The 27,292-nt window shown below is 36.2% G+C and overlaps 1 protein-coding gene across 3 annotated transcripts; it reads right to left on the bottom strand.

Annotated features, from left to right (window-relative positions):
• Positions 1 to 354: 354 nt before the first annotated feature.
• LOC135471837 (alpha-aminoadipic semialdehyde synthase, mitochondrial-like) lies at positions 355 to 25,572 on the bottom strand. Of its 3 annotated transcripts, XM_064751223.1 has the most exons (25): positions 25,531 to 25,572; positions 22,321 to 22,409; positions 17,298 to 17,384; positions 16,622 to 16,920; positions 15,805 to 15,981; positions 15,112 to 15,264; positions 14,526 to 14,672; positions 14,021 to 14,099; positions 13,656 to 13,783; positions 13,190 to 13,464; positions 11,500 to 11,611; positions 10,836 to 10,895; positions 10,358 to 10,428; positions 9,574 to 9,701; positions 8,964 to 9,093; positions 7,969 to 8,079; positions 7,348 to 7,456; positions 6,988 to 7,064; positions 6,634 to 6,697; positions 6,154 to 6,321; positions 5,454 to 5,549; positions 5,152 to 5,267; positions 4,763 to 4,851; positions 4,082 to 4,258; positions 355 to 3,555 (listed from the first exon to the last, which is right to left on the bottom strand). In XM_064751223.1, the coding sequence occupies exons 4-25, from the start codon at positions 16,856 to 16,858 to the stop codon at positions 3,404 to 3,406; spliced, it is 2,856 nt and encodes a 951-aa protein (XP_064607293.1). In that variant the 5' UTR covers positions 16,859 to 16,920; positions 17,298 to 17,384; positions 22,321 to 22,409; positions 25,531 to 25,572; the 3' UTR covers positions 355 to 3,403. The 3 variants fall into 3 exon arrangements, with proteins under 3 accessions (XP_064607293.1, XP_064607292.1, XP_064607294.1); XM_064751222.1 differs by lacking the exon at positions 25,531 to 25,572 and having other exon boundaries at positions 22,321 to 22,564; XM_064751224.1 differs by lacking the exon at positions 25,531 to 25,572 and having other exon boundaries at positions 16,622 to 16,917; positions 22,321 to 22,564.
• Positions 25,573 to 27,292: the final 1,720 nt, after the last annotated feature.

Genomic DNA, 27,292 nt, shown 5'->3' with positions numbered 1-27,292 from the left:
AATTACTTTTTTTTTTTTTTTGGTATTTTTTTATATTTGCTTATCTAAAGCATTAATCAAAACAAATTACATGAAAGTTGGTTAAGTCCTGCAAGTTGACAAAATGAATGTATTAAATATTAGCACAACCATGTTAAATCAAAATATGTGCGTAACCATGAAAGAGCTAACTAACCATAGGTACTATCTTACAATGCCGCTTCAGTGAAAATACCATGCGAGACAAGCACACTACAACGGGACTTAAATACACATACAAGAAAAAAAAAAGAAATATGAACATGGGGTGCTCTGGTGTCAGATAAAGGCAATGTTTATTGTGTTTCGCAAGTGCGATGGTGTAAAGCTTAGGAAGTCGGATGAAGATGTCTTCCATGGCAAATACGGGTGTACTAATGACACCAATATGTTATGGCACAGCATAACTCCACTCAAATGACAAAGACTAAAGTAAAATCTATGGCATTCCATTACGCTGAAGAATAATTTGTTGAATAATAAATGTGTAAATCAACAATTTTCAAATGACAAACTCCACAGGTTCCTATATCAGCAGTGACTAAAAGCTATTGAATCAACATGATTCCAGTAATTGTCTAGGTGTCTTGACAGAAAAACCATTACTTCGCTGTAATCAACCATCTAACCCTTTCAGTACGTTTACCTGATCACGTTTCAATACTGTACCAGGTAGTAAAGGGTTCATCACTGAAATCTGAGCTGGTAACAGGAAGTCTTAACCTCAATTTTATGGGATCAATTAATGGAGTCAACCTAGAAAAAAGTAGGGTCACATAGTTTATCCCAATATTAACTTTACTTTTTATATATATAATAAAACTGCTAGGATATATATGTCAAACCTCGACTTCCACAGGGGTCGTACACAATAATGATTTCAAATTTCCATGCTTTTTCAGACCCAACATTCATATTTCTCAGGCTATTTGGAATAAATATCGATACTGTACAGTTACACGAGCTTCTTTTACCAATGTGAATGGATTTTATTAGTTGAACATTCACCCAGCAATTTCAAAGATGCTGGAAAACCAAATTTCTCTGAGAGACAGTTTGCATACTACATGAATCCACAACAGTATAAACTCAGGTTGGCTCTGTAGTCTCCCATGTATGTGTGGCAAACTACGCCTCAATTTCAAGGCTGAACCACAAAGAACCATGATTTTCTATGCTTTTTAAGGCTTGGAAAAATTACTTTCAATTTCAAGGCCCCTACAAACCGTTTTTTTTTTGTCAATACAAATCTAAAAAAAAGGCAAAGCAGACAATTAAAAAAGTGCATCTTGATATTTGAAGTTAAACAGGTTAAGGTTCACTTTAGAATATACCTGGTGGAAATAGTAGTTGTGATATCCCACTCAATTAATGATAACAAGGACTAAACAGATTACATTTAATACCTTTGAAATACATTCAACTGCATCCTGAAAACTGCATTTAGAAAACTGAATGTCTCCCTGGTCCGATATTCAAATGACTATACATCATGACTAAAATTTTGTTTGTCAAGAAGATTGTAAGTGAACACTAATGTAGACTCTTTTGAACTCACATTCTAATTTCTGAATACTGATATTTACTGGTCTGCTTTGCTTTTGTTACAGATAAACAATCAATGATATCACTATTAGATCGTGATGTCATGGATTATGGGAAGCACACAGAAAACAATGTAGACCGTCTTACATGGAATGCAATTTCTATGACAGTAGCAAAAAAAAAAAAAATGCACTTTCACAGGAATGGCTCTTAATGGCCACATCTGAGCTGTTCACTTCTACATAACTTCAGTAAAATAATAATAAACATTGGTGCATGTAATGGGGGCATTAATAAAAGAACTGATATAGGTATAATTCAGTAACATTGTTTCACAAAGCCATATTGGGCCTAAGTCCAAAACTTTACACTTTTTTACTAAACAAAATACATTTGTATTACTCAAATTTGGCTGAAACTGTACTGCCATAGCACAGCATCAGTGATCAAATTTTTTTCCTTTTAGTGCATAACATATATTTAAGAGGTTAATTTGGATTACGGTACAATTTTAGGCTATAGCCTGAAATCACTTTGTGAAACATGCCCCAGCTCATGATGTTACAGCTTAATGACATATTTGGACATGATTAACGATTCTTTTCTTTGGGGAAAGTCAACATGGGTTGTGAGTATTAATGCACAAAAAGTGTGCTAAGGGAGACAAAAGCAGCAAACCAAAGAAAAGAGATCGTTTCCAACAAAATAAACCGGTAAAGATTTCAAAAGCCAACTGAGATTCAAGGTGCTAAACATACATCATAATTAAATAATATTAAAGGAAATCTACATGTATTTTAATATAATTCAATTATTTACCCATCAGCACAAAAATTCAAAACCATATACGGGCACTCCAAAATTAAAGCCAGATTATGGTTCACAAGAAGAACTTCTTTTTTTTCTTCTTTGGTATGAAAAAGCATTTGTTATTCATTATTGTAAGTTTAAAAAAGAAAAATTCAATGATTCAACATTGAGCAGGTCTACAAATTTCTTACTTAAGCTATACAGTGGGATAGTGAATTTGTACACTCCCCAAAAGTTGTAAATTTATTACTGGTATCAGTATTACTGGAGTATGAGACAAATGATTTAGAGTATATATATATATATATTTATATATATAGTTTTATATCCTTTTTTTCCGAGTTTTCTGGGGCTGGTAGACACATGGCAAGAGTTAGTTTCAAGAAGTACATGTAGACCTTAACATTATTCATCACAAGTGCACATGCTAACTGCTACCTAATAATTTCAGTTATTTCATTTTGTATACCATATATCAATGAAAAAGCTTACAAACTATCAAAATAAAGAAACTTGACTGCTCCAGTCATAAATGAGTATAAAAAGTATTGTTTTACTTTCAAGGTAACAGTAGGATTGAGACATGCACACACTCTTTCAGAAAGCCAATGTCCCGTTTTTGTGTGAACGCTGAGAATACTGATCACACTCATCACAGATACAAAAAGGTGAGGAAAATAACTGATTAGCAAACTTCAAAACCTACAGGACATCAGTCCTTTGTTGAGGAAAATGTAAACAATATGTCACTTATTGTCACACTGAGATATATATATTAAAAAAAAAAACATAAAAAAATAGCATACCCGTACCCCAATCCGACATATCATGACAGGACAAGATACAAGTTGACATTATACAATAGCAAAGGAATATATCCTTGTTGTTTTATGATCAAACAACGGATATAACCAAAGAAAAACATTTCGACAGCCACTTTTCTGAAACTGTATTTTCTTTGCTTTTGTATTCCCAAAATAGCACAACAGACTAGGAATTCGCCTGAATCATCTGCCCCATGATGAAGAAATTAAAAGCTGCTCATTCTCTGATGGTCTGCAAGGCGTGGCAGGGGCTTTATCACTTCACTGGCAGTCAGGCCCTCTTCGGTCAGCCTTTGTAAAATAGGTCTATAGATGTCCACAGACAGGGGGATGACCATTCCTTTCTTCTGAATCTCACCTAGAACAAAGTAGAGAAATTTGTTGAAATAATTATTGCAAAAAAATTGCTGTCTCACTGAAAGAACATATAAAGACACCAGGTGACAACCCATCTGGTCTGACACTGTACGGACCATTAAGCAAGAGCAAGAGGCATCAATTTTTCAGTAGTGTACACACATAATGTGTATTCTCGTGGCACCAGACATGACACATTTTTAGTCTTTGATATGCCCCAACCCGGGTTTGATACCAGGTCTCCCCACTTAATGGTGCCCATAATTTATGAACAATTCTCTAATCCAATCCCTGGATCAAAAGCTATTTGAAATTTGCTCATGTTGTGGTAGGTCAGAACGACTGCAAAATACTGAACATTTAATGTGGTAGTATAGTGCTTTGCTTTATTGTATATATTAATTCATGATTATGTGTTCACTATAATTCTTCACCCTTATGTGTTAGCCTTTTAATGAAGAAACAAAAGAAATGAAAGCAATTAAATGCAAAATGAAATGAAAGAAATATTATTAAAACAAACCAACCTTCCAGGACCATTTTTGTGGCTATTCCAGTTGGTAAGCCCACTGTTTTGGCCATAGCTGAATAGCCATTGGTTTCTCCGTACACAGTCAATCCAACCTGACGTCTTTCACGACAACCATCCAGCCACTCCACATCAATTTCATGGCGAAGAATAATAAGGTCCCGTTCGCCAGGGCCTGATAACAGAGAACCACACCTGTACACATTCCCCTTCCTGTCAATTCTTTTCATTTCAAAAGGTTCTGTTGTAATGATAGTCTAACAGACTTATTTACGCCATGCTCAAGAGTATTTCTCTAGTCTTATATGACAGCGGCCAGCATTAAGGTGAGGCCATTCGAGTAAACCAGGCAGAGTTCGGAGGAAACACACGACCATCTGCAGGGGATGGGGATGTGGAGAGGCTCCTGGATCAATGGGCTGTGCAAGCGAGTGAACCACTAGGACACAGGGGCCCCCTAATTGAGTATTTTCAGTTGTGTCTGAAGTAGCCTTTTTTTAGAACTAGAATACTGAAGGCATCTATTCATAAATCAGTATATGTTTCATAATTCAAAACTATTTCATTATACTAAATTACGACTGCTCATTAAAGGTGGCAGAGAAAAAAACATGTAAACTTCTCCCTTAATGCAACAAATCAATGCAACAAGGAAGACAAGCAGAAACAAATATACTACCGAAGGCTAGCCTCTTGGACAGATAATTTGATAGGGTATCTAGAGGTGATCCCTTCTTGTCCACCTCTTCATCACTTAGCAGACCCAATCTGAAACATAAAACACCATGTCAAATCAACATACAGTATAATATCAAAGTAGGAAATTTCCTAAACAATGAGTCCAAAATTACAAAACTCCAAAATTGTGCAAATTATCACTATACTTAGATGAACAAGGACTGACATCACTAACATCATCATGATCATCACATCTACTGTGAGGCCCAAATGCTCCATGCACATCAGTCAGGGGTTGGAATTAAATTTTTCAATGAAATCAATGATAAAGAACTGTAGTTCAAGTATTTAATTTATTTTAAAATATTTTGAATATTAAACAATACTTACTCTTCAATGCACCTGAGCTTGGGCAAAGAGTTGCCCACACGCTCTAACACACAGTCCTTCACAGAGTCAACCAAAATATCAGACTTGATACCCAGAAGTTCACATATCAAGTTTTTCTGAAAATAAATTTGTTTTATTATTAAAAGCTGATAAAGTAAAGCAATGGTTTTAGGAGGCAAGTAAGTTGAAACTATCTCAGCATGTACATGAACAGGAAATAAAATCCGCACTGACGGAAGAAAACTGAGGTAAACTGACTACTGACCAGTTACCATCCAGCTTTCAATCAGGAAGGCACTCACCCAGGTAATGTTGCCTCCATTGGGGTGAAGAGCAGCCTTGGGGCTGTTGTCCAGCAGACCCAGGGCAAGGAGACTGCTCATGGCTGTGGAGAATCCCTGAAGAACATACAAAAGGGGTAGGTTTCACTTTCATTATCGAATCTTGATACAACTAATGCAACATTTAGATAAACTGAAAGTTGTAAAAATTATAATCCATGGCTCAGCAGCTTGAGACTATAATCCCTTCACAAACATTGAACACACTGTTATCCAGCATGTTTTGCAGTCCTCAGATATCTGTTGCACAGAGCAAAATAGGAACTTATGACAGTCTAAGAATGTAGGTTAAAAGTTATTTGCACTGACATCAATCGGCTAAGAATTAAAAATTTTAATATTATAAATCGTGAACAGCTTATGAACACCGTAAGCACTCCCGAAACAATATTCAGCAAAGAGCAGATTATCAGAAAGCACACTACAACACAACAAAGGGCAACTAAAACAATCCATTCTTGGGTTAACATTAACATCACAGTTATATTTTGATGTGTGAGGATTAAAATTAAAGTCCTTTAGTGCATATGTGTAGGTTGACAGATTTCTGTTGAATACATGTACGTTACTGATGTATCAATGTTAAGTGTAAGAGCAGAGATGTTATAATGTGATACTTTGTTTCAAAAACAACCTTGTGACATTCTGATTCACATCTCACCTTATATCTTATAGTGCCACGCAGCAATGTTTGGCAATTCTCAATGCCATACAGTTTACTGTAGACTGTGGAATCCCTGTTCGCAAAACCCTCCAAATTAAAGCCAGGTAAAAAGTCCAGATCATGCACATTGTCCAACAAACTACCACCCTCTGGTACTTCAACAACCTGGAAAAAAGTACATGAAATTCATGCAATGGAACAATGAGCAAAAATGACCTCGAGTATATAATAGGTCATGCATATAAAACAGAACAATTTTTCTTTTTTCTCATTTCTGTGATCCCTTCCATATGGCTGAAATGGTATGGCTGTAATTACATTGCCCAGATTATCAAGCTATAATCATTGATTCATTCATTTCCACGACACTAGAATAAAGCAAATGAATTAATAATGTGTTGCCTGTTGTAGTACTACCTATTTTAATGTATTTTAGTAGAAAAGCAACCAAAAATCTTGAAGGCTATGAAAACTCACTTCTCCACCATCAAGGTATCGTGCTCCAGACAAGACATTCATCAAGACACCTTTGGGAAACCAGCTGTAAAGACAAGTATCAAACTAACAATAAACCTCCACAATGTTTAACAGTATAAAGGCAATAAAACATAGGTTATTTTCTACCAATACATATGTAAATACCCTCCCCCCCCCCCAAGCCAAAACCCACCACTCCACCCCTCCATCCACCAATATTTCCAAAAATAAAAGATTTATTTATTTATTTGATTGGTGTTTTATGCCGTAGTTCAAGAATATTTCACTTATACACCAGCATTATTCTGTATCTCTGAGGTAACATTTTTCATATAATATCCAGAAGTAAAGTACCTGAATTTGTACCGCAGTGGAGTGTCAGAATGCTCTGGTGCTGGCAGTCCACCACACCATGACAGGTAGGACGTAATCTGTAAATAACACATGACAATGTGTATATTCTGACAATCACAGGAATAAAGAGAAACAGGTGATTATCCCTTTAAAAGTTGTTATACTAAATTTTCAAATTTTATCAAATTTTATCTGAAGGCTTCTACAGTTTTCTTAGCCTGACAGAATCTTTGATACAAGAGCATAAAGCAAACCTTGAATTCTTTAACATCCACATGTGCATGTATGTTTTTTTGTCTCATGACGCCTGAATATTCTCTTCAGAAAAAATTTCCAACAGAGCTGAGTAATAAACCCTACCTTTCCTCCATTACGATGAATCTCATCAAAGCACTCCATTGCCAGCATGTGGTCAATACCTGGGTCAACTCCCACCTCATTCATGACTGTGATGCCAGCATCTTTCGCTCTGTTGAATTTTACACACTTTCATTCTAACCATGTACACAAACATGCGGATACACATTTTAGTCCTAATTTAAGGACAGATTTTCACCTTAAATGTACTCTTTGTTTAGATACAAATACCATATAATAAACCATTACTATTGCTGTTGTTATGTTACAAGGGCTTCACTGTGTACTAAGTATTCACAAATGTACTGTTATCCCAAAAATTTCAGAGAAATTCAAGCATCATCACATACAACTTTCAATCACAAAATTTTACCTCTGTAATATGTACACGTACACAGCTGTCTATGATTACAAAGTTCCAAACTCATAACATGGGCAATCTACATATGAAATGTTCATGCATGGTATCTGAATAGGAAAAATGAATTTCTTTCAATCGTCTATAAATCACATGAAGTACGAGTACAGCAGGTTATTCTTACAAGTAAAGAGCAGCTTTAACAAAATGTCAGTCACAGATCGGAAAAAAACAATGAAATGAAACAAAGCATACTATTCATTTACCTTTCATGCAGGGCTTTCATTGCCGGAGTCACGTAACTAGCAGTGACCATGTTGGTTTTGTGTTTTATGCACAAATCAGCTACTTCTGGGTGAAGGGTGTAAGGCAAGAGGCTGGAATTGCAAATCATACAAAATATAATTAATTTATGCCATTTTTTCCCAAATTGAAAATTTTGTTAAAGCAAAGGATGTATATGTAACTAACTATCAATATTGGTCTACTTTACAGGGTTGTTGTCTTTTGTGGTCATGTCATTAACTTTTCAAAGCATGTAACACATTTTAAAAAACAAACTTTTTACTTTTACAAACCAGTGGCTGATCCCCATGTAGAAGTCGTTCTTGGTTCTATCCCCACCAACCCCCCTCCTAAAGACAACCTGACAGGGGTCTAATGATACATGAAGGTGTACAAAACTGACACATTGATTGATTTTAAGTTGCTTGTAGCAGCATATTGGATCTGGGTCATACCATAGAGATCTGAACGTGGTTGGAGACTAAATGGATTGTTTGCTCCATTCCAGATGCGCTGTGACAAAGACATCAGTATACCTAATGTTGTTGTTATGTTCATCAGATTGCAAGAACTTTTGACTGTACAACATGGGTAAAAATTAATTCTCTGCTTATTTACCACTTTTGAGTTTATAATTTGTTACTTTAATATGAGCTAGAAGAGCAAAGTCTCTATCTTTGTACATTATATGTATTTATTTGTGTATTTGATTGGTGTTTTACACCGCATTCAAGAATATTTCACTTATGGCACCCAGCATTAAGGTGGGAGGAAACCGGGCAGAGCTTGGAGGAAACCCACATCCATCCTCAGGTTGCTAGCTGACCTTCCCACATAATGCCACAGAGGAAGCCAGCATGAGCTGGACTTGAACTCATAGCGAACACATGGGTGGGAGGCTTTATCTCACACATACTTTTTAATTCATGTTATATTTATAACTTTTGTTACAAGAGATATTATTTATGCCACTTACCTAACAACAACGTCATTGGCCTGTATCATATCATCAAGGTCATCATAGCTCTGATTGATGTCCAGGAGAGACAAGTGTGCTTTAGGGAACTTCTCTCCCACTGCGTCCAGCTCTTCCTGAAACTGGGATGCTGTTAAACAAAGATAACAGACTAGTTACCATAACCTTTGTTAAGGATCATACCCATGTACATTTGGTTGAATTTATGACTGCACTCCCCAAAGATTGCTGGTGGTAATTTCATATACATTATAGGATTACACAAATGGGAATGAAAAATAATCTATCATCCAATCCAAATTCATGTACCCAAAAAAACATGTGAAGACAACACATTATATTAAACACGTAAAACTATTCAGTTTGGCCATGGAAATATCAATCACACTACGCATTTTGACCTAAATATGGTATGTTTTGCAACTAATGGAATATGCAGTTTACTTAAATACAGCATTACAACACTGGTTTAAAATTACATGTACAATTAGATTTTGCCTTTGGTGAACTTTATTATAGTTATACATGTCCTTATTATAAATTGCAAAGCATGACATGGTTAATGGTCACAGAGGCACATGTAGCAATTGATTGCCTGTTCCAGACCTACCCACGGTAACCTGTGTTTTTTCATCTCTACTCAGGTATTCTACAGCAGGTGATGACACATAACCAGCACCAAGTATTAACACCTTCTTTGTGGATGCCTCCGCAGAAAGAGGTGCTTTGTGCTGAGATCTGTATGACATAAATTCATAGTAATATGCTTATGTATTTTATATGGCGGTGGGTTGGTGGGGGGGACGGGGTGTGGAGGTGGTAGTGGTAGCCTTTTTGGCTGAGGGGGTTAGCACGCCAGCATGGCACAATAACTCAGGTGCCTCTCACCAATGGAGTCAATGTGAGTTTAAGTCCAGTTCATTCTGGCTTCCTCTCCGGCTGTATGTGGGAGGGTATTCCAGCAACCTGCCGATGGTCATGGGTTTCCTCTGAACTCTGACCAGTTTCCTCCCATCATAATGCTGGCCGCTGTTGTATATATTCTTGATATTCTTGAGTAAGGCATAAGGCACCAATCAAATAATAAATAAATAATATTAAATTTTATGCAGACTAACTGTGATGATGAAAACATGTGATCTTAAAATAAATGTAATTATGTACCCCCCAAATATGTACCCTCTGCCCACCCACCCCCAAAAAATACCAGGGATAGGTACATTTTCCAAATTTTTATTAGTTGAACAAATCAGAAAATACGATTCTAAAAAACCAACACTTCATGCAAATGTTTGTAATAATAAAAAGTATTTCACTACATATGGACTGGAATTTTTAAGGTACACATACTGTTCATACAAGGTATGATAAAGTCAACATGAAATTTTACATACCGCCTATTGTTCCGCATCTCTTTGATATATTCAAAATTTGGTGTCAATGATCCATTTGAGGTTATCACAGCCTGCATAAATTAGCAACAAAAAATAACAACAAATCAAAATATGCATGTATGAGATGACATGTGTTTTACTCTACTGATTTAACTTAAATTTAATACTGCAGATGGTCCTGGGTACCCCAAGCCCAGTTTCCGCCAAACATAATGTTGGCTGCCATTATATAACTAAAATAGTCTTGACTGTGGCGTAACACCGATCAAATAAAATGAATAAATATTTAATAAAGCAAAATAAAAACCAAAAATAATTTGGACTTAAAGGGACATGCATAAATTTGTATTATGCAAGTTTTAAGTTCATATTAAACTCTTCATTATATATAAAATACATCAAAGATTTCAGTGAATATACAATAAATACTGACTTAACCCAACTATAGGAATTTTATCTAGTGAAGAATAGAACTCACATTTTTCACAACAGGTGAAGAATTGTATTCTTCAAAAGGTTTTGTAGCATCTGAATTGATCTTAAAAAACAAAACAAAAAAACAAAAAATAACATATTTAACACAAGATTCCCATTCAGACTGAATGAATGATGGATGTTTATGATTGCCATATTGTGGACAGAACATTTAAAACCAGGAAACAAATATGGTTATCTATACTCAAAAGCAAAAATTAGGAAATGACCAAAAGCCTAACCTGCAATAGCTGTAATATGACCATCCTCTTATCATGATGAGGGTGTAAAATGTTCAATTCAGAGATTGTACATTCCTTGCTAAATATATACATCTTCGCCATGAAATCAATAAATATTTTCAAATTTAATCTGATGGACCATAAATTAAACCGAAAACAAAATTTTATCAAAATTTGACAATATTCAAAGTAGTTATAAACCTTATACATCTACGGAAATAAGGCTAGTTTTTCAAACTTGACCTGTGGGCTTGCATGTTTCATGATTCTCCTCCAGGTGGTTATAAGATATAACCCATTGGCACAACCTAACAAAAAACGTTCTATACCCCACACAAAGGACTAATTATTCTTCATATTAGTTTGACTGGCGAGGACATCCAAATATAACAGGAGTCATGAAGTTCACAATCAACACATTTTTACCATGTCAAAAACATATGGCAGCAAAAGCCCTCCAAAGAAATCTGTAGCCTCCCTTGGGATTTGTGCAGGCATGTTGTCAATAGAGCAGATCAAGACACCACTGCCTGCAAAACTAGAAAAAAAAAATCCCAAAACAATCAGCTTCTTCCTTACTGACCTACATGCATCAATAGATAAAGACCTCAAGCATGTCAATTTATTTCGCAAATAAGGCTAATACTTAAGCAGCAAATGTATGAGCATGTAATTCCCATAACAAGCTAGCAGTCATGAATACATATCACATTTGGTCTGTTTTTTTAGAATACCTCATTTGCTCATTACCATAATTTGCTACAATTTATGGATAAATTAATTTAACACATTTATTTATTTCTTTCATTAATGTTAACTTTTGAACTCTAGAATATTTCAAATTTGCTAAGCCCATGGAGTGAGTGGAGTAATCAGGGGACAAGTTGCTAGAAACCATTGCCATTTGCCATGTACATGAGAAACCTACTCTAAGCTGCAGATGAAAAAGAGCTAGATCCAAATGTTCAACCAGCCAAAGGTCACGGGTTAAAGAAACTTTCTCAAGAAGTCATTAATGCTTCAATCAGTTAGCTTTCAAACATTTAGCAAATAATAACCAAATGACATGGAATTGCAATGGATTGGTTTCAAATGTATTAAAACACAACCAGAACCTGACAAAAAACATCTTAGGTCACGATGATTTAGGTCACCTTTTTTTATTTAAATGCAATACTCAAGAACATCAATGCAAGAACTACATTCATTTGATTCAGTAGATTCATGATTGTGACTTCATTGGTCAAAAGGGCAAAAAAAAAACTTCAGCTCAATGCCTACTGACAAGGCACATTGGAATATCCCCCTCATGCTATTCTATTCTACGTGTGCAAACCCTAAGCCCAATACATGCACAGCTCCTAACAATTTGCTTAACAAGGATTCCAATACATACATGTAATACATTAAGTCAGGACTTCAGCAATTTACTCTACTTTATATGTACACACTGAATCAATGAAGGAATATCCGCTTCATGCTATTCTGCTCTATATGTGTGCAAACTCTGAGCTCAGTATATGCAGCACTTTTTGAGATAACACCCTAACACTTTCTTTAACACTGATTCTTATACACAGTACACTAAGTCAGAAATTCAGTCATTTACAGTACTTAATATGTACTCAAGGAAGCAATACATTACGCCTCCTCCACCCCGTGCTATTCTGCTCTACATGAATGCAAACCCTGAACAAACCCTGAGCTCAATACATGGAGTACTTTTTTAAGATTCCATTCCTAACATTTTGTTGTTACTTTCTCAATTATTGGATGCTCAGGGGACAACATAAGCTACCCCTGTACTTTATACAGACGAGCTAAAAATCTCAATAAAGCATGAAGAATCAAAATTTGTTGTATTTCATCAAGCTTGGCTTGTAAAAATAAACTTTCAGAAGCACAAAAAGGCCTTAAAGTTATACTGAATTTTTTATGATAAGAGTTAATCAATCTTTACAAAAACACTTGTAAACTTATTATTCTTTACAAAGAACTTTTAAATGTATCAATCAGAATCAAGCAAAATGTGCAAAAAGTTAAGCTTAAGGTGAAACCTCATAGCCTAAACAGTAGAAAATGTTTAGGATCACAGTCATGAAAGTGTAGCCTTTACCTTTCTGTGTTCATATTCCTGTCTGCATCATACAGGCAGAAGGGAGAGTCAATGGTTGTGCATTCCTTCATAAATTCAATAGATCCTCCTGGGTCAGCAGATATATCACAGATAGCCAATAGGCGGTGGGGCAACTTGGGGCAACCAAGGCTGGATGGGATCCAGGGCGTTTCTTGTGGACTGAGAAGCAATTTTGCGTCAGGAATGGACAAGATGTGAGGCGAATTTGGGGCATAATAAATTCCATTCACAATGCAGGAGGCGTAGGGAGCAATCTAAAAGGCAACACATACAACACATGTATATAAGATCAGACCTACATGTATATAATTGGAGAACATCATACCTCTTCATTTAAAACATCAAAATCAAGAATAAAGAAATTAACTGTCAATTAAGTCTTAAATCCAGAATGTTCTATACCCTGAACTGAAAGCAAGCATATATTTAATTAAAAAGGTCTTACCTGTTTGCTGAAAGTAGAAACAAATCTCTCAGGGTGTTGTTCAAACTCTTCAGCATTGAATTTCTGTCCGTCTTTTCGCACATAGTGATCCTCTCGGCTCACAACACATGCGTATATTTTGTTTGTTGCTGTGGATGAAGGCATACATTTATGCAAAATGTTACTAAAGAAGAGCTTTCTACACTCTTAATAATTAAGATATGTAATAAAATAGGCATGTGGCAGTGAATGAAGCCATTATTTATTAATAATATACCAGATATGGGTTATATACAGGCAATCTAGTTACCATAGCAACCAGCCAAAGGCCCTACATATCCTCACCTCTGTAAAAGATTTAAATATATATAGGTGCATGACCTTACCTCCTTGTCTGGCCACCTTTGGCAGATGCTCTGGCTCTACATATTCATAAGGGAGCTCCTGAAACACTTCTTGTGCACCCTGCAAACATCAGGCAATAGAAGACCATTTGATGATCTCAAATGAAGACCATACATGTAAGGCCTTTACTTCAGATAAATGTTAATTGTACAGAATAATGACAAGACTACCATGATCAAATATATATACAATGTTTGCCATCAATGAGAAACATTTCCTCCTCAACAAGTCACAAGTTTTTTAATAACACACCATTCTCTGCTGTTATGCTACAGTGCTTATCAACTATTTGTACGTCTTTGCTTTATAAGCACAAGTATTGCACAGAAAAATATTCCACAGACTAATTGAACGGTGATGTATAACAGAAAAGAGCAGATTGTTTGAACCCATTGCTGTAATGTGAACCACATGCAGTACTCTAATGTTGTATCCCAGGTCATAAATAGTTATCACGTGACATAATGCTCATTCCGTATGAATTACCTGTGAGACATTCCCAGTGCCTGTAAACACAAAAGTGATAGGGCCAATGGACTTGGGCATCATACCCAGACAAATTTCATAACCTGCATCCCTTATTGCTCGCCTTGCCATTTCACTGTTTCTATAGTTGTGACTTGGGCCAATATGCTGTAAAAAGTTAAAAAAGTGAATCATGATTATCAAAGATTTCAGTAATGTGAAAGTAAACAAAAGCTTCAAAAGCAAGGCCAAGATATCCAAAGAAAATATTTTGTGGTAATAAGTATAATTTTTGCCAGTTTATATATATACACGTTCTAAAATGTATGCATAACAATAAGTTATGCATACATAAGAATAACAACTATAGGGGATAGAACAGTGGAGGAGGGGATTTTTCCTATGCGTAGGTTCTGCATCTGTTTCTTTGTTATGGTGAATCCAGTTCGCCTGATAAATCCGGTGTAAATATACTCAGCATCAACCTGCACTGTCATTACAAGATATAACCCAACAATGAAAAATAATTTCTTATGTTTTCTTAATTTCTATATTAACAGCCTAAACACTTTGATAAATTCAAACCCATTAACAAACAGTTCAGTACCATGAAGGGTGTGTGATGGCCAAGGGCCAGAAGTCTCAGGCCCATTCCATGAAGAATGTTGATCATGCCCGCAACACCTGCGTATTTCCCAAAAGCCACTACCCTCTGTCCTTCAGCGTCACACATTTTTTCATAGTCAATGAGCCGGATATTCTAGGGAAAATGGATAGAGCACTTGTTAAATCCCCAGTATGACATGCTGTAATGTAACGACAGCTTTCTACTTTTCTATTTGTAAAAATAATGTTTTGACTGATCAACAGAACTTCACATGACAAGAATATTCTGAACACAATTCTGAATTTTTCAAATATGAAAGTCTAAATTTCTTTACTATCCAAAGTGTTACCTCAAACATGTAGCATCTGAATAACATCTGTAGAATATTTTTTCAATTTCATTGTTGTGTAGAGCGGTTCTCCAACCTGAACAGAGGTAGTCCTAGCTATGGGCTACATTATATCATGTGTATTTCATAGCCACTACGATATCATAGTACAGGCAAAAGCTTGCTAACCATATTTGTACTATGACTTTCGCCAGGACAAGTTCAGGTTGTCTATAAGACAAAAAAATTTTCACTTTATCTGCAGAATAGGAAGCTCACACAATAAAACTTCTAATGTTCTTACTTTGAACAATTTCTTATGACTCTGGCTCTTTGCTGCAGACATTGAAAACGCTGCTTCTTACCTTCTGTAGAATAGCATCAAGCAGAGGCATATTCGCCTCTTGAGCTTTGATTGTGTGAGAGAAGAATGCATAAGTTCTGTTTGGCATCAAAACGTCAATGGGCACCTGCTTAACGCCAACCACAAAGGACGCCTCACTGATATCTTCCTGGATAATTGCCCCATGGTTTGCATACTCCTACAGAAAAGACAATTCAAACACATAAAAACTTAATCGCTGCATGAGATAACAACAGAGATAATCTTGTTTTACCTGGATTCACATCAGATGTAAAGGTACATGTTAAAATAAGCTCTAACCTATATTACTTTCAATAAATTATATTCTTTCATGTAGAAACATATGTACTAGTACAACATAATGATCTACAGGATATCATGTTTTCAACCATTCTTGAATAAAACAATATCATAGGAAACTTCAGGTCACATATGAATACAATTTTTTTCAGACTGACAAAAACAGGTTTTGTCATAAACTCTGCAGAATTAATCTGCATGAATATGTAGATACTGGATAACTAAAACATACAATTGTCTATAGTCAGTGTTAATAATCAGTTGTTGAAGTTAATAATTGATTGTTCGAGGTTAATAATCAGCTGTTCAAGTTTTAATAATCAGTCGTTCGAAAGTTAATAATCAGTTGTTCGAGGTTAATAATCAGTTGTGCGAAAGTTAATAATCAGTTATTTGAGAATTATTAACAGTTGCTTGAGGTCAATAATCAGTTATTCAGTGTTAATGATCAGGTGTCTGAGGCTAATAATCAGTTGTTCATGGTTAATATGTTTACTTTCTTGTACAGTTTCTCTTACTTGCATGGGATAAGCCCTTCGATTTGATGGTTGAACAATAACTTTAACGCCTTTCTTGACCAGATATCTGACATGGTGGGGCGCTAAAGGAGCTCTTCTCTCCCAGACATTAACATCTTCTCGCCGTATCGCCATGACTCTGCGCCCATCGGCAGACAACTGCTGCATCTCTCGCTGAAAAGTCCCATATTGATTGTGAAGTTGTTTGGACAGTAGTGTTGTACCACTCTTCCACATTCTTCAGCACTCTTCACTCATGCAAAGGTGAACTTCTGAACATCCAGTGAAGTCCACAACTGCTAAATACAAAAGAAAGAACAAACAAACATAAGAACTAAAAAAAAAAATATCTACTTTAGAGAATTATAAGAGGTAAATATAGGTCATAAGCTAAGTGAATCTTACGTCTTTTCTAGTTCGGTATCATCCTACCGTCCAAGCAAGCCTCAAAACACTACATGATCAATGGTACTCTCACAATCTGAATAAGCCAGCAAGGACGAGTTGACATTCCTGGACACTTGTATAATATTACTGTTACCTTCCCAATTTAGCATATGACAATGAAATTGCAACAACAAAATGAAAACTGTCACAGATTTTAAAATGTAAGGTTTAATGGACAATAGTAGCACTGAGTTAGTTCTAAGACTTACCAAGTACTCATATATCTTACCAGATTCTCCTTGTATTATTATGCAGTGCACTCTTCAGTCTTAGGATAACTGTATCTTCTTTATGTGGGCTTGCTTTGACTGAAAACCTGCAATATAAAATTGTCGTTTGTTTCTTGTTTAACGCCATATTCCATAATTGTTCACCTCTACAATGGTAGTCAGTTGATACGTAGTGGGAAACTGGCGAGCTTGAGGTGCACAACTGACATTTGACAAATTTCAAATGAACTTTCCCTCATGTGACACACAGATGGCACACCATATTCACTGATGGAGGGCAAGTGTCGTCAACCAATGTCCAAGGCCCAACAATGCTGTGATACCAAAGTAATCGACAAATTTGAGCTTGTAACTTCAACTAGTGATATAGTCTTGTGGTAATTGAAAGGAAATCACCTATAACCACTCGACCAAGACCTGCTCCCCTGAAACTGAACGTGACCATTATCTGAACAGAACCAATTTACATCACAACATCAGGAGATATTCAGAGGCAAAAAAAAAATTCAACCTCAAAAAAAAAAAAAATTATGCAGAGCAGAGCTTTCATTTAAAATGCAAAGATTAAATGTCACTGCATGGTTGAATTTGAACCACTCTCCACTTAGACATGGTTCATGCAAATCTATTTTATACCATTCTAACAATACAGAACATAGGCCTTTGCCAGGTTTTCCTGTGGTATTAGTTTTCATTTTTCCTTTACTCACACATCAATGTTTAATTAGAGTAACAGTCATTTAAACATATGCATGTCTGTGTTCTAAGATCAAGCAATTTAGTCATAATTCTGAAAAATCAAATAGATGATGTAAAACACATGTAGATATATGTAAAATACTTATGAGTTTGTTGGTTCCTGCAAATCCATTAACAGAGTTTTCTGCAGAGCTCTCATTCCCCTTAGCCCCAATACAACAATTCTGACCTCCATTTGATGTGGTGCATGACGAGATTTTGGCTTACTTCTACTGCACTAAGGAGTTCAAAATGACACAGGCTGACAGCTTTGGCCAACTTATTCAGCAAGCTTGGCAAGCTGAGACACACATACATGTAGCTGTCTAGACGTAAGTTCTTCACATAGAAGCACATCTACATGCTTTTTTTTTTTTTTAAATGGCTTCTTCTGTTAAATGGTTAACACGATGTCATCGATATGACTATTACATGATAACAAAGAGCAGCTAGGTAAAAGTGGAACACTGTACAAGGCTTTTCGTAAGTGCTGGCATTGTTTTTCAACCAACCAGTCAGCATTCTTGAAGTTATCTTAGAACTGGCTAGTAGAATTAAATTGAATATTTTTTCCACCAGCATTTTTGTCAGCATTCTTGAAGCCATCTTAGAATTGGGTAGTACAATTAAATTGAATATTTTTTCCACCAGCATTTTTGTCAGCATTCTTGAAGCCATCTTAGAATTGGGTAGTACAACTAAATTGAATACTTTTTCCGCCAGCATTTTTGTCAGCATTCTTGAAGCCATCTTAGAATTGGGTAGTACAACTAAATTGAATACTTTTTTACCGGCATAATAACAGTTACTACGCAACAAGACAATAATAAACCCTGTACAATCATTCATGATGTTTCACATAACTTGTCACATACAGATTAAATTCCTAGTAAGTATTTATTTATTTCATTGGTGTTTTTACGCCGTACTCCAGAATATTTCACTTATACGACAGCAGCCAGCTTTATGGTGAAAGGAAACCGGGCAGAGCCCGGGGGAAACCCACGACCATCCGCAGGTTGCTAGCAGACTTTCCCACGTACGGCCGGAGAGGAAAATTCCTAGTTAGACAGCTCAACAAATTTGCACGAATCACATATACATCATACATTTTTCACTTATTTATTATGTTGGATTTTTACGCTTCACTCAAGAATTATCATCCAGCTGTACCTCTCACTTCAACATGCTAACAACATGTACATGTGCTTTTTGTTTCTAACTTGCAACATACACTGTAAATGTATGCCAGTTCAATACATGGTATTAGATAACCACATTCCAAACATGTCGAAACATCAACTTCAACTTCATTCTCACTCTCTACCTCATGGCAAGTACTTGTACACCGAGTTTGTGTACATGTAACATGTATATAAATATAGTCAGGTTTGGAGAGCGATAGCAAAAACATTACTGCAATAACTGTGACACAAATGCTTGTTGCATAAGAACACAATTAAATAACATTGGCAATAATGATGATACAAGACATGTACTTTATGCCTCAATGGCCTTGTGGTTAGCGTGTTACATATAGCACAATGATCCAGGAGAGTTCAAGTCCAGCTCATGCTGACTTCCTCTCCAGGGACTGCCAGCACTGTGCGGATACTCATGGCTTTCACTGGGATCTGACCGTTTTCCACCCAACACAACAGAACACTGACTGCTGTCATATAAGACAAATATTCTTGGATTCTGGTACGGCATAACACTCTAATCAAATACATAGATCAAATAAACATAGCTCAAGCTTTCTGCTTGGAAGCCTAAAATATGCTGATTCTATCACAATAGAATCTTTCTCCTTGAAGTTAGCGCTGCTTGCCTGATTTTGTTGCATGTCCATTTTTGCAGTAATTGGTATGGTACTCCCCTTTCAACTCTGAATTTGTTGCTCATTAACAGCTCAAGAAAAACCCAATTTTCCTTCCTTGTTGTTTAACATTTATCGTCTCTAGAATGTGAAAATATTTAAAATGGTCCTATTTCTCCAAGTGCAACTTCAATTTACTGTTTCTTATTTCTGAATATTAATATTTCATTTCTATACTAATTGAATCTACGGGGGCCTATCCAATCAGTGTTTTCCTGACCAGGATATGGGCACTCCTCTGCTTTGCAGGGAAGATAATAATTTCCATGCATATCCAAAACAAAGATTATTTTTTTTTCTCGGTACATGTAGGTCTACATTTACCTGTATCACTGATTTGTGTTTATTTGTGTTAAACTGTTATAAAGTCTTGTGTCCTTGCAATATATCACGGAGAAATTAAAATTTTCAGATATGCATGTATCTAGTACTCATTATACTGGATACCAGCACCATGGTAATTGTTACATCGTTTACTTTAACTATTATTTTTGAAACCTTAGGAAATGAATCCAACCCCTATATTTTTCATGTTTACAGTACAAATGTAGCACAGGATTAAATTGAGAAACATGTTTTCCACGAGACAGAAAACAGAGATACATGAACCACCTGTTCTAATTTCACTAGATTGAATATATAATGGTTTGTTTATGATAAATGTAACAGGATACACTAGATATGTACATCTATCCCATAAACAGGATGTGTCTTCAACTACAATAAATCCCTGTTAATGCTATACCAACAAATGACTAAACAAACCCAGCAACTTCATATGTATTGTCCAGATTTAAAGAAAAATAATTATTACTTATTTTTTTTTACATAGGCATGTCTTTCTATTAATTAACTCCCAACTCTACAAGTAACAGTAACTGTCAAATATAAAAGCTTGCTGGGATGTTACAGTCTGTGGAAATGGTGTTATTTTAAAGAACTGCCTATACATATACCTAGTGGACTGAATGTCTAGCCGACTCAAAACCAACAAATAATACTGTAATTCTTCAACTTTTTTGCATGTTTGCAAGGGGTTATTCAAGCATATTCTGAAGGTATCATTTTGTGTGCAGTGATAAAATTATACTTTTGTGAAGCCCTGGAACAGGCCTATCCAACCAATGTAGTTTTGCCTTCAAAATCAAATTAAAAGTCTGCATAAATTACACTAAAATTTGCTCTTTCATATGCAGAAAGGTTGAGGAATTAGGGTACCCTTCACTTCCACTCCTTACAATTATTATATTTCACCTAAAGTTTGGCCTGTAAAAATGCACTATCAGAAGCACATAAAGATCTTCTCATGTTACCTTGGATGCCAACATTAAAGTTTATCTGGTCAGAAATTAAAATCACTCTTAGGTGATCTTATAAGATGGATGAATCAAGCAAACATGTCACTTGAAAAAAATCTAAATTTTAGGTGAAATACTGAATTCTTGTATGGAAGAATATTCACTTCTGTGATGCTGGCCAGCATTCTAAACCAGTCATAGCCCGGAGGAAACCAGAGCCCAGAGGCCACCCACGACCATTCGCAGGTTGCTAAGAGACCTTCCCATGTAGGAGGCTCGACTTATATATACTTAACCTATAAACACAGGTTAAATAAGCTACACTTAAAATAAGCAGAGGCTATTCCAAATTGCAAATGAATGAAAATTGTATATAGTGCAAATAATGTTGTCCCCTTTTCCATTCATTTTAATATATACGTCAACTGATTAATAAAACGACTTTTGTAAGATATTATGGAGGGGTGATGGAACGTCATAACCTCACTAAGAAGACTGAAGTAGCAAAAGAATTGATCTATCCCAGGCCAGTGAGAATGACAGATAACCAGACATGTAATTCAAGGAATTTCTGGTGACTGAAATTATTTTAGGAAGCCTGGTTAAGCTGCATATTATTTTTCTTTTCTTTTTCAATTTATCATCGTTTTTAAACTTGATGTTTGCATAATGTGGCTGTTCTTCAGCAGGACAGTGTATCAGACTCTGCACCAGATTTGAGGAACACAGTTTGAACAGAAGACTTTACATGTTAGTTTATACTATTACGCACAAACTCCAAAAGCCTGAACAATTGTTTGTTGACATTTTCCCCAGATCAAATAAATTAGTAATTTCAACTTGAACTATATGAATAGCATAAAATAATAATCAGTGTACACAGAACATACATGTACTGTCTTGTAGTTTTCGGAAGAGATGCCTTTCACTTAAGAATTTATATGATCACTCTTAGATTATCTATAATATTTCAACTTCAACTGACAAAATTCACTCATTTAGGACCTGAACATAAAAACTTAGAAGATGGAATACCAAAGCTGTCAAACCATTCTGATCAATTCATGCAAACGTCAAAAATTTCAGTCATAGGTATTTCTGACTTACCACTATTAACCATGGGTCATGCATCTCAAGAACAACTTCCTACGGAGGTGGTTTAAGCATCTTATGGGCGTCTTAGTTCATCTCATCCACTTTTGTCACACACAATAACAAAAGTAAAAGGGATATGCTCTCACTTCTTGAAACAGCAAGTTCTCGGAATTACAGGTACATATATGTTCATGTACAAGATCATAGATTCCAGGGAAATATGATTGGGTGCAGGGTAGGGAAGTTGGGCAGTGTGTGTGTGTGGGGGGGGTGGGGGGGTGGGGGTGGGGGGGAGGAGAGGGGCTATCTGGGGCTTTCCACGCATCTGCAAAACAGGTCTAGGAAATTGGTAGTGGCTCAAATCAGACGACCATAAAAGGAGAGGGCTACACTGAAATGCACCCCATATGGATACCATATCAAGCATATAAAAAAGAAAGAAAGAAAAAAAAAGAACACTATAGTTGAAATGTCTTCTGAGTAACCACATCATATAATAATGTCTTAGTTCATCTCATCCACAGGCTCCAGGGAAATATGATTGGGTGCAGCAGTTGCAGGGTAGGGAAGTTTGGCAGTGTGTGTGTGTGTGTGGGGGGGGGCTATCTGGGGCTCTCCACGCATCTGCAAAACAGGTCTAGGAAATTGGTAATGGCTCGGACGACCATAAAAGGAGAGGGCTACACTGAAATGCACCCCATATGGATACCATATCAAGCATATAAAAAAGAAAAAAAAAAAAAAAAAGAACACTATAGTTGAAATGTCTTCTGAGTAACCACATCATATAATAATGTCTTAGTTCATCTCATCCACTTTTGTCATACACAATAACAAAAGTAAAAGCGATATGCTCTCACTTCTTGAAACAGCAAGTTCTCGGAATTACAGGTACATATATGTTCATGTACAAGGTCATAGACTTCAGGGAAATATGATCGGGTGCAGCAGTTGCAGGGTAGGGAAGTTTGGCAGTGTGTGTGTGTGTGGGGGGGGGGGGGGGGGGGACGGGCTATCTGGGGCTTTCCACGCATCTGCAAAACAGGTCTAGGAAATTGGTAGTGGCTCAAATCGGACGACCATAAAAGGAGAGGGCTACACTGAAATGCACCCCATACCATATTAAGAATTTGAAAAAAAAATACTATGGTTGAAATGTCTTCTGAGTAACCACATCATATAATTATGTAACAGTGTTAAACAACTTCACACCAACTGTATTTAGAAAATATTTAGAACATTCGTTTCAGCAGGTATTGGACTCATACTTTTTTCATACAAAATGATGGTAGTGTCTCGATAACCGGCATTATACACGTTCCCGGTGTTACTGGGATACTGGTTAAACCGGTTTCTCTTAAGCTGGTTAAATTCTACGAAGATCTTCATCAATTTAAATAGATTGGCTAGAGCGTCTCATACCCTATTCTATAACCATGATAACTGATTCGAGGTCTGTTCTCATGTTGCTTCTGTTTAAAATACTTTACCAATTATGAAACACCATGAGAAATATCTTTGATTTGAATGGTTAGAGGTCGAACTTGTGCTCTTCGAGTTACAAATGTTGCTAAATCAGCACGCTTCAAACGTTGTTAAAATAAGTTCATCTTAAATCATGTTAAACGCTTTAATTAGACAACTAAGGGCATAGCATTGATCACATCAGTGTGTCTTTCTAATCCACATTTTTACTGTTTCATTTGCATGGTCCAGGAATTAAGGCGTAGCTCCTCAAACTAGCATTTGTTCTGGGCATACCAACAGCACGTGCGCGAACAAGTGTCATCTGGTCAGCTTAGGCGGACTTGTCTCGGAAGGATGTGCAAAGCTCTCCAAACAGTGAATAGTTCGACAAGTAAAATCTCCAGATATAAAGCAAAATTGCTCATCCCTTCGACTGTGGTCTCTTTTCACACTGATATTCTCTTAGCTCGACACCGTCGAGAGAGACACAATGCGGGCCATTTAGACAGCAAGCTGTAATACTTATTCGTCCTGGTTGAAACTAAATGGCAAATCAAAGTATTAGTTTAACTGGATGTTCGCTTCTAAGCTCTTATTTGGGACTACATTTTCTGCAAACTTATTTAATCTCAGGATCAGGGTATCTTTGAGAAAAGTTAGTGTTTTATGATTGAGGGATAACAAGTTGTCCTACCTTTGGGCTCATATGCTATTCAGTCACAAACCATCTCTTTGATGGAAAGAAGCCTAAAATTAAATCATCTGACATGTGACAAGTGCGTGAATGTGCGGAGATGTGTCTTCGGGAGGATCAAAAATTGTGTAAATGTATTTAAAATAGCCATTGGGTTTAAGGTCACTAAAGGAGGTTTAAATTGGAAAAATGTGTGGAATCTGAAATAAAAAATTTTTACCACTTGTGAAAACAATATGGTTAGCCTTACTTTCTTGTAGCTTGTGTTGCAGGTATACTGAGATGCTACTGAACAAGCTAAAATGCATAAAACATGTACATGCATTTTTTATTGCAAAATCAAAGTACAAGCTCTGTGTAAGTAATAAAAGTATACTAAAATGCCTGTTAGTTTCACAACTTTCTATGTGAAACTTTAACAGAAGTATCATACATATGTAAATTTGGTACAACGCCACCAAAACCTTGGCTGTAGAGGATCCATTTATGCAAAACTTCAGCTTGTGTCATTGTGCTTTACATCTATGCATGTGCATGCATGATTCAATGACTGAACATCCTGCTTATGACAATGTGCATTACATACATATATGCAAAACCACCTGATGTCAATGCAGTACGTTCACGACACCACCTTTAACATTAACACAACACTGATTCTGATACATGAAAATCAGAAAGACATTGAATTTTGTAATTTACAGGAAATTAATAGACATCCAGGTGATATAACACCTCCCCGCATGACTTTGAGTTGTATACAAAATATATATGCAAAAACCCTGAGTTGAATTGTATTTATCTTTTTATATGTTTTTCTTTCTAAGGATATGACGTTACCCATCTTTATACTGGTGAGGCAAAGAGCATCCCAAACAAGTATTACATGTACATGCAAAAGCAAAATAGGTGGCCAAAATATGTAAATAACATGCACATGTAGTACAAAACTTAATGTAGTGTGCTGCAGTGCAATAATAGAAGTGTTTAGTACAAAGCTACATTTTAACTATACATTTGTGCTAAGAATATTAATATCAATACAGTAGTTTGGCACATACCCATCATTCCCATGTCCCAGGAAATCCTATCCTTCTGGAAGGAAGGAGAAAATCTTTACACTTGCTAAACAAAGTGGACATTTATTAGAATAACTATCAACTTTGCAGACTGGCCATTCCGTGCCAGTATTTGTTTGGCACTGACTGCTTAAGTTGAGAAGCCAAATATCTGCATGATCAATGTGCATACTGGAAGATGACCATGTACAACAGACATCTGCCATTCATACATGTTCACATTATAGGTACAACCTTTTTGTGATTGCATTACGCTTTACATGTATTTTAATTAAACTTCAAACAACATATCTCCAGTCTTATATTCTGAATTTAATGCATTCATTTTATCAAATTGTTCACTCAGGCTCTGCCCAAGCTTCTTTCACCCTTTTAATCTGAATATAAACACTGCTATGAACACTATAAAATACTGTTACTATACACGACCTAAAATTTCATCCACAAAAGTGCATTTTTCGAACCAAATAAATGTCACAAAATATTACTTTTGGAGCTGAAACTTACAATTTTCCAGTAGAATAGCATCCGATGTTTCAATTATTCAATATTCTGGGGTGTGACCCAAGACACCAATCCAATAAGTAAATAAATGAATGGATATGAAAAGTCAACTACCAATCTGTAGAGTCATGGTTCACTGCCTCAGAGAACCTGTCAACTATACACACGGTGCTTGGAAGTATTTTGTATGTGGCCAAGCTATAACCTATACATGTACTTAACAGGCCAAACTTGACACTCCACCTACATATAAAACGCCTTAACTATGTTACATGTAATTTAACATTTTCTAATTTGAATACTAATTTATTATGTATATTTTGTTTCATTTCAAAAGAAAATTTTTTTATACTCTCATTATAAAAGGATCTTCAGCTTTGAAAAAAATTTTTAGGAAAGTTTTAAAGTTTTTTTAGGAAAGTTTTAAAGATAGACAGCCAAACATTCCACTACACTCTTTTAGTATGTACACAGTTGCATGTCATGCAAAATTTTCGTCCACTGAAGGAGATAGTGGCCACAGATATGTTATCTCTAGTGGCCACAGATTTGTTATGCTGGGTGGCCGGTGTGTTATCCCTGATGGACACTGGAAGAGGTAGTGGCCACAGATGTGATACACATGGTGGCCACTGGAAGAGGTAGTTTGCACAGATGTGTTCCTGCAGTCGCTCCCCAGAAGAGATAAGTGGCACCACTGCCTTGGTTGAGTCTGACATTGGTGGAGTCAGTGGCATGGGTTGTAGGTCATGAGAGCTGGCTTGACATCCAGCACACTGGGATGCCACAAAGCATCCTCCAGTAACCACTGAATCAAAAGGAATGCACTCTTGCATATATCTCAAACATGATTAAAACTACTTATGCTTTCTCCCTTGATAAGCAAATTGGAATCTGTTGGAGCCTATAGGCTACATAGGTGATGTGACAATATATCGATCTTTACTGTTACAGATCAGTGGAAGATACATGTACCTTCAGAATTGACAAGTATCAAAAACAGGTGTCTTTAAAAGTATACTACATGGAGTATAGGGAAATATGTAAGAATACAAGAAAACTAATGACAGCGACTGCAAAATTTTCGTCCAGCTAATTACTATGGCCATTCAGAAAAAGATAGCACCTGCCTTATTACATGCACTAAGTAATACGTTCCAATCCACCACACAACACAGACATAATTTTACTGGGTCAGTGACCTTGACAGCCGACTACAGGGTCAGTCACCGTCCCAGGC

Source organism: Liolophura sinensis, chromosome 7 (genome assembly GCF_032854445.1).
Source record: "Liolophura sinensis isolate JHLJ2023 chromosome 7, CUHK_Ljap_v2, whole genome shotgun sequence".
Classification (NCBI taxonomy): domain Eukaryota; kingdom Metazoa; phylum Mollusca; class Polyplacophora; order Chitonida; family Chitonidae; genus Liolophura; species Liolophura sinensis.
Note: the sequence above shows the minus strand (reverse complement) of the source record. Positions and strands in the feature narration are given on the sequence as shown.

Bases quoted from the DNA above. Each gene is read 5' to 3' on its own strand.
- LOC135471837 (XM_064751223.1), bottom strand. From the start codon at position 16,858: ATGTGGAAGAGTGGTACAACACTACTGTCCAAACAACTTCACAATCAA. The intron at 14,673-15,111 runs GTACTGAACTGT...AACTTTTTACAG, and splicing joins GCCATCACACACCCTTCATG to CATATTGGCCCAAGTCACAA. The intron at 6,698-6,987 runs GTACTTTACTTC...TTGTCTTTACAG, and splicing joins CCACTGCGGTACAAATTCAG to CTGGTTTCCCAAAGGTGTCT.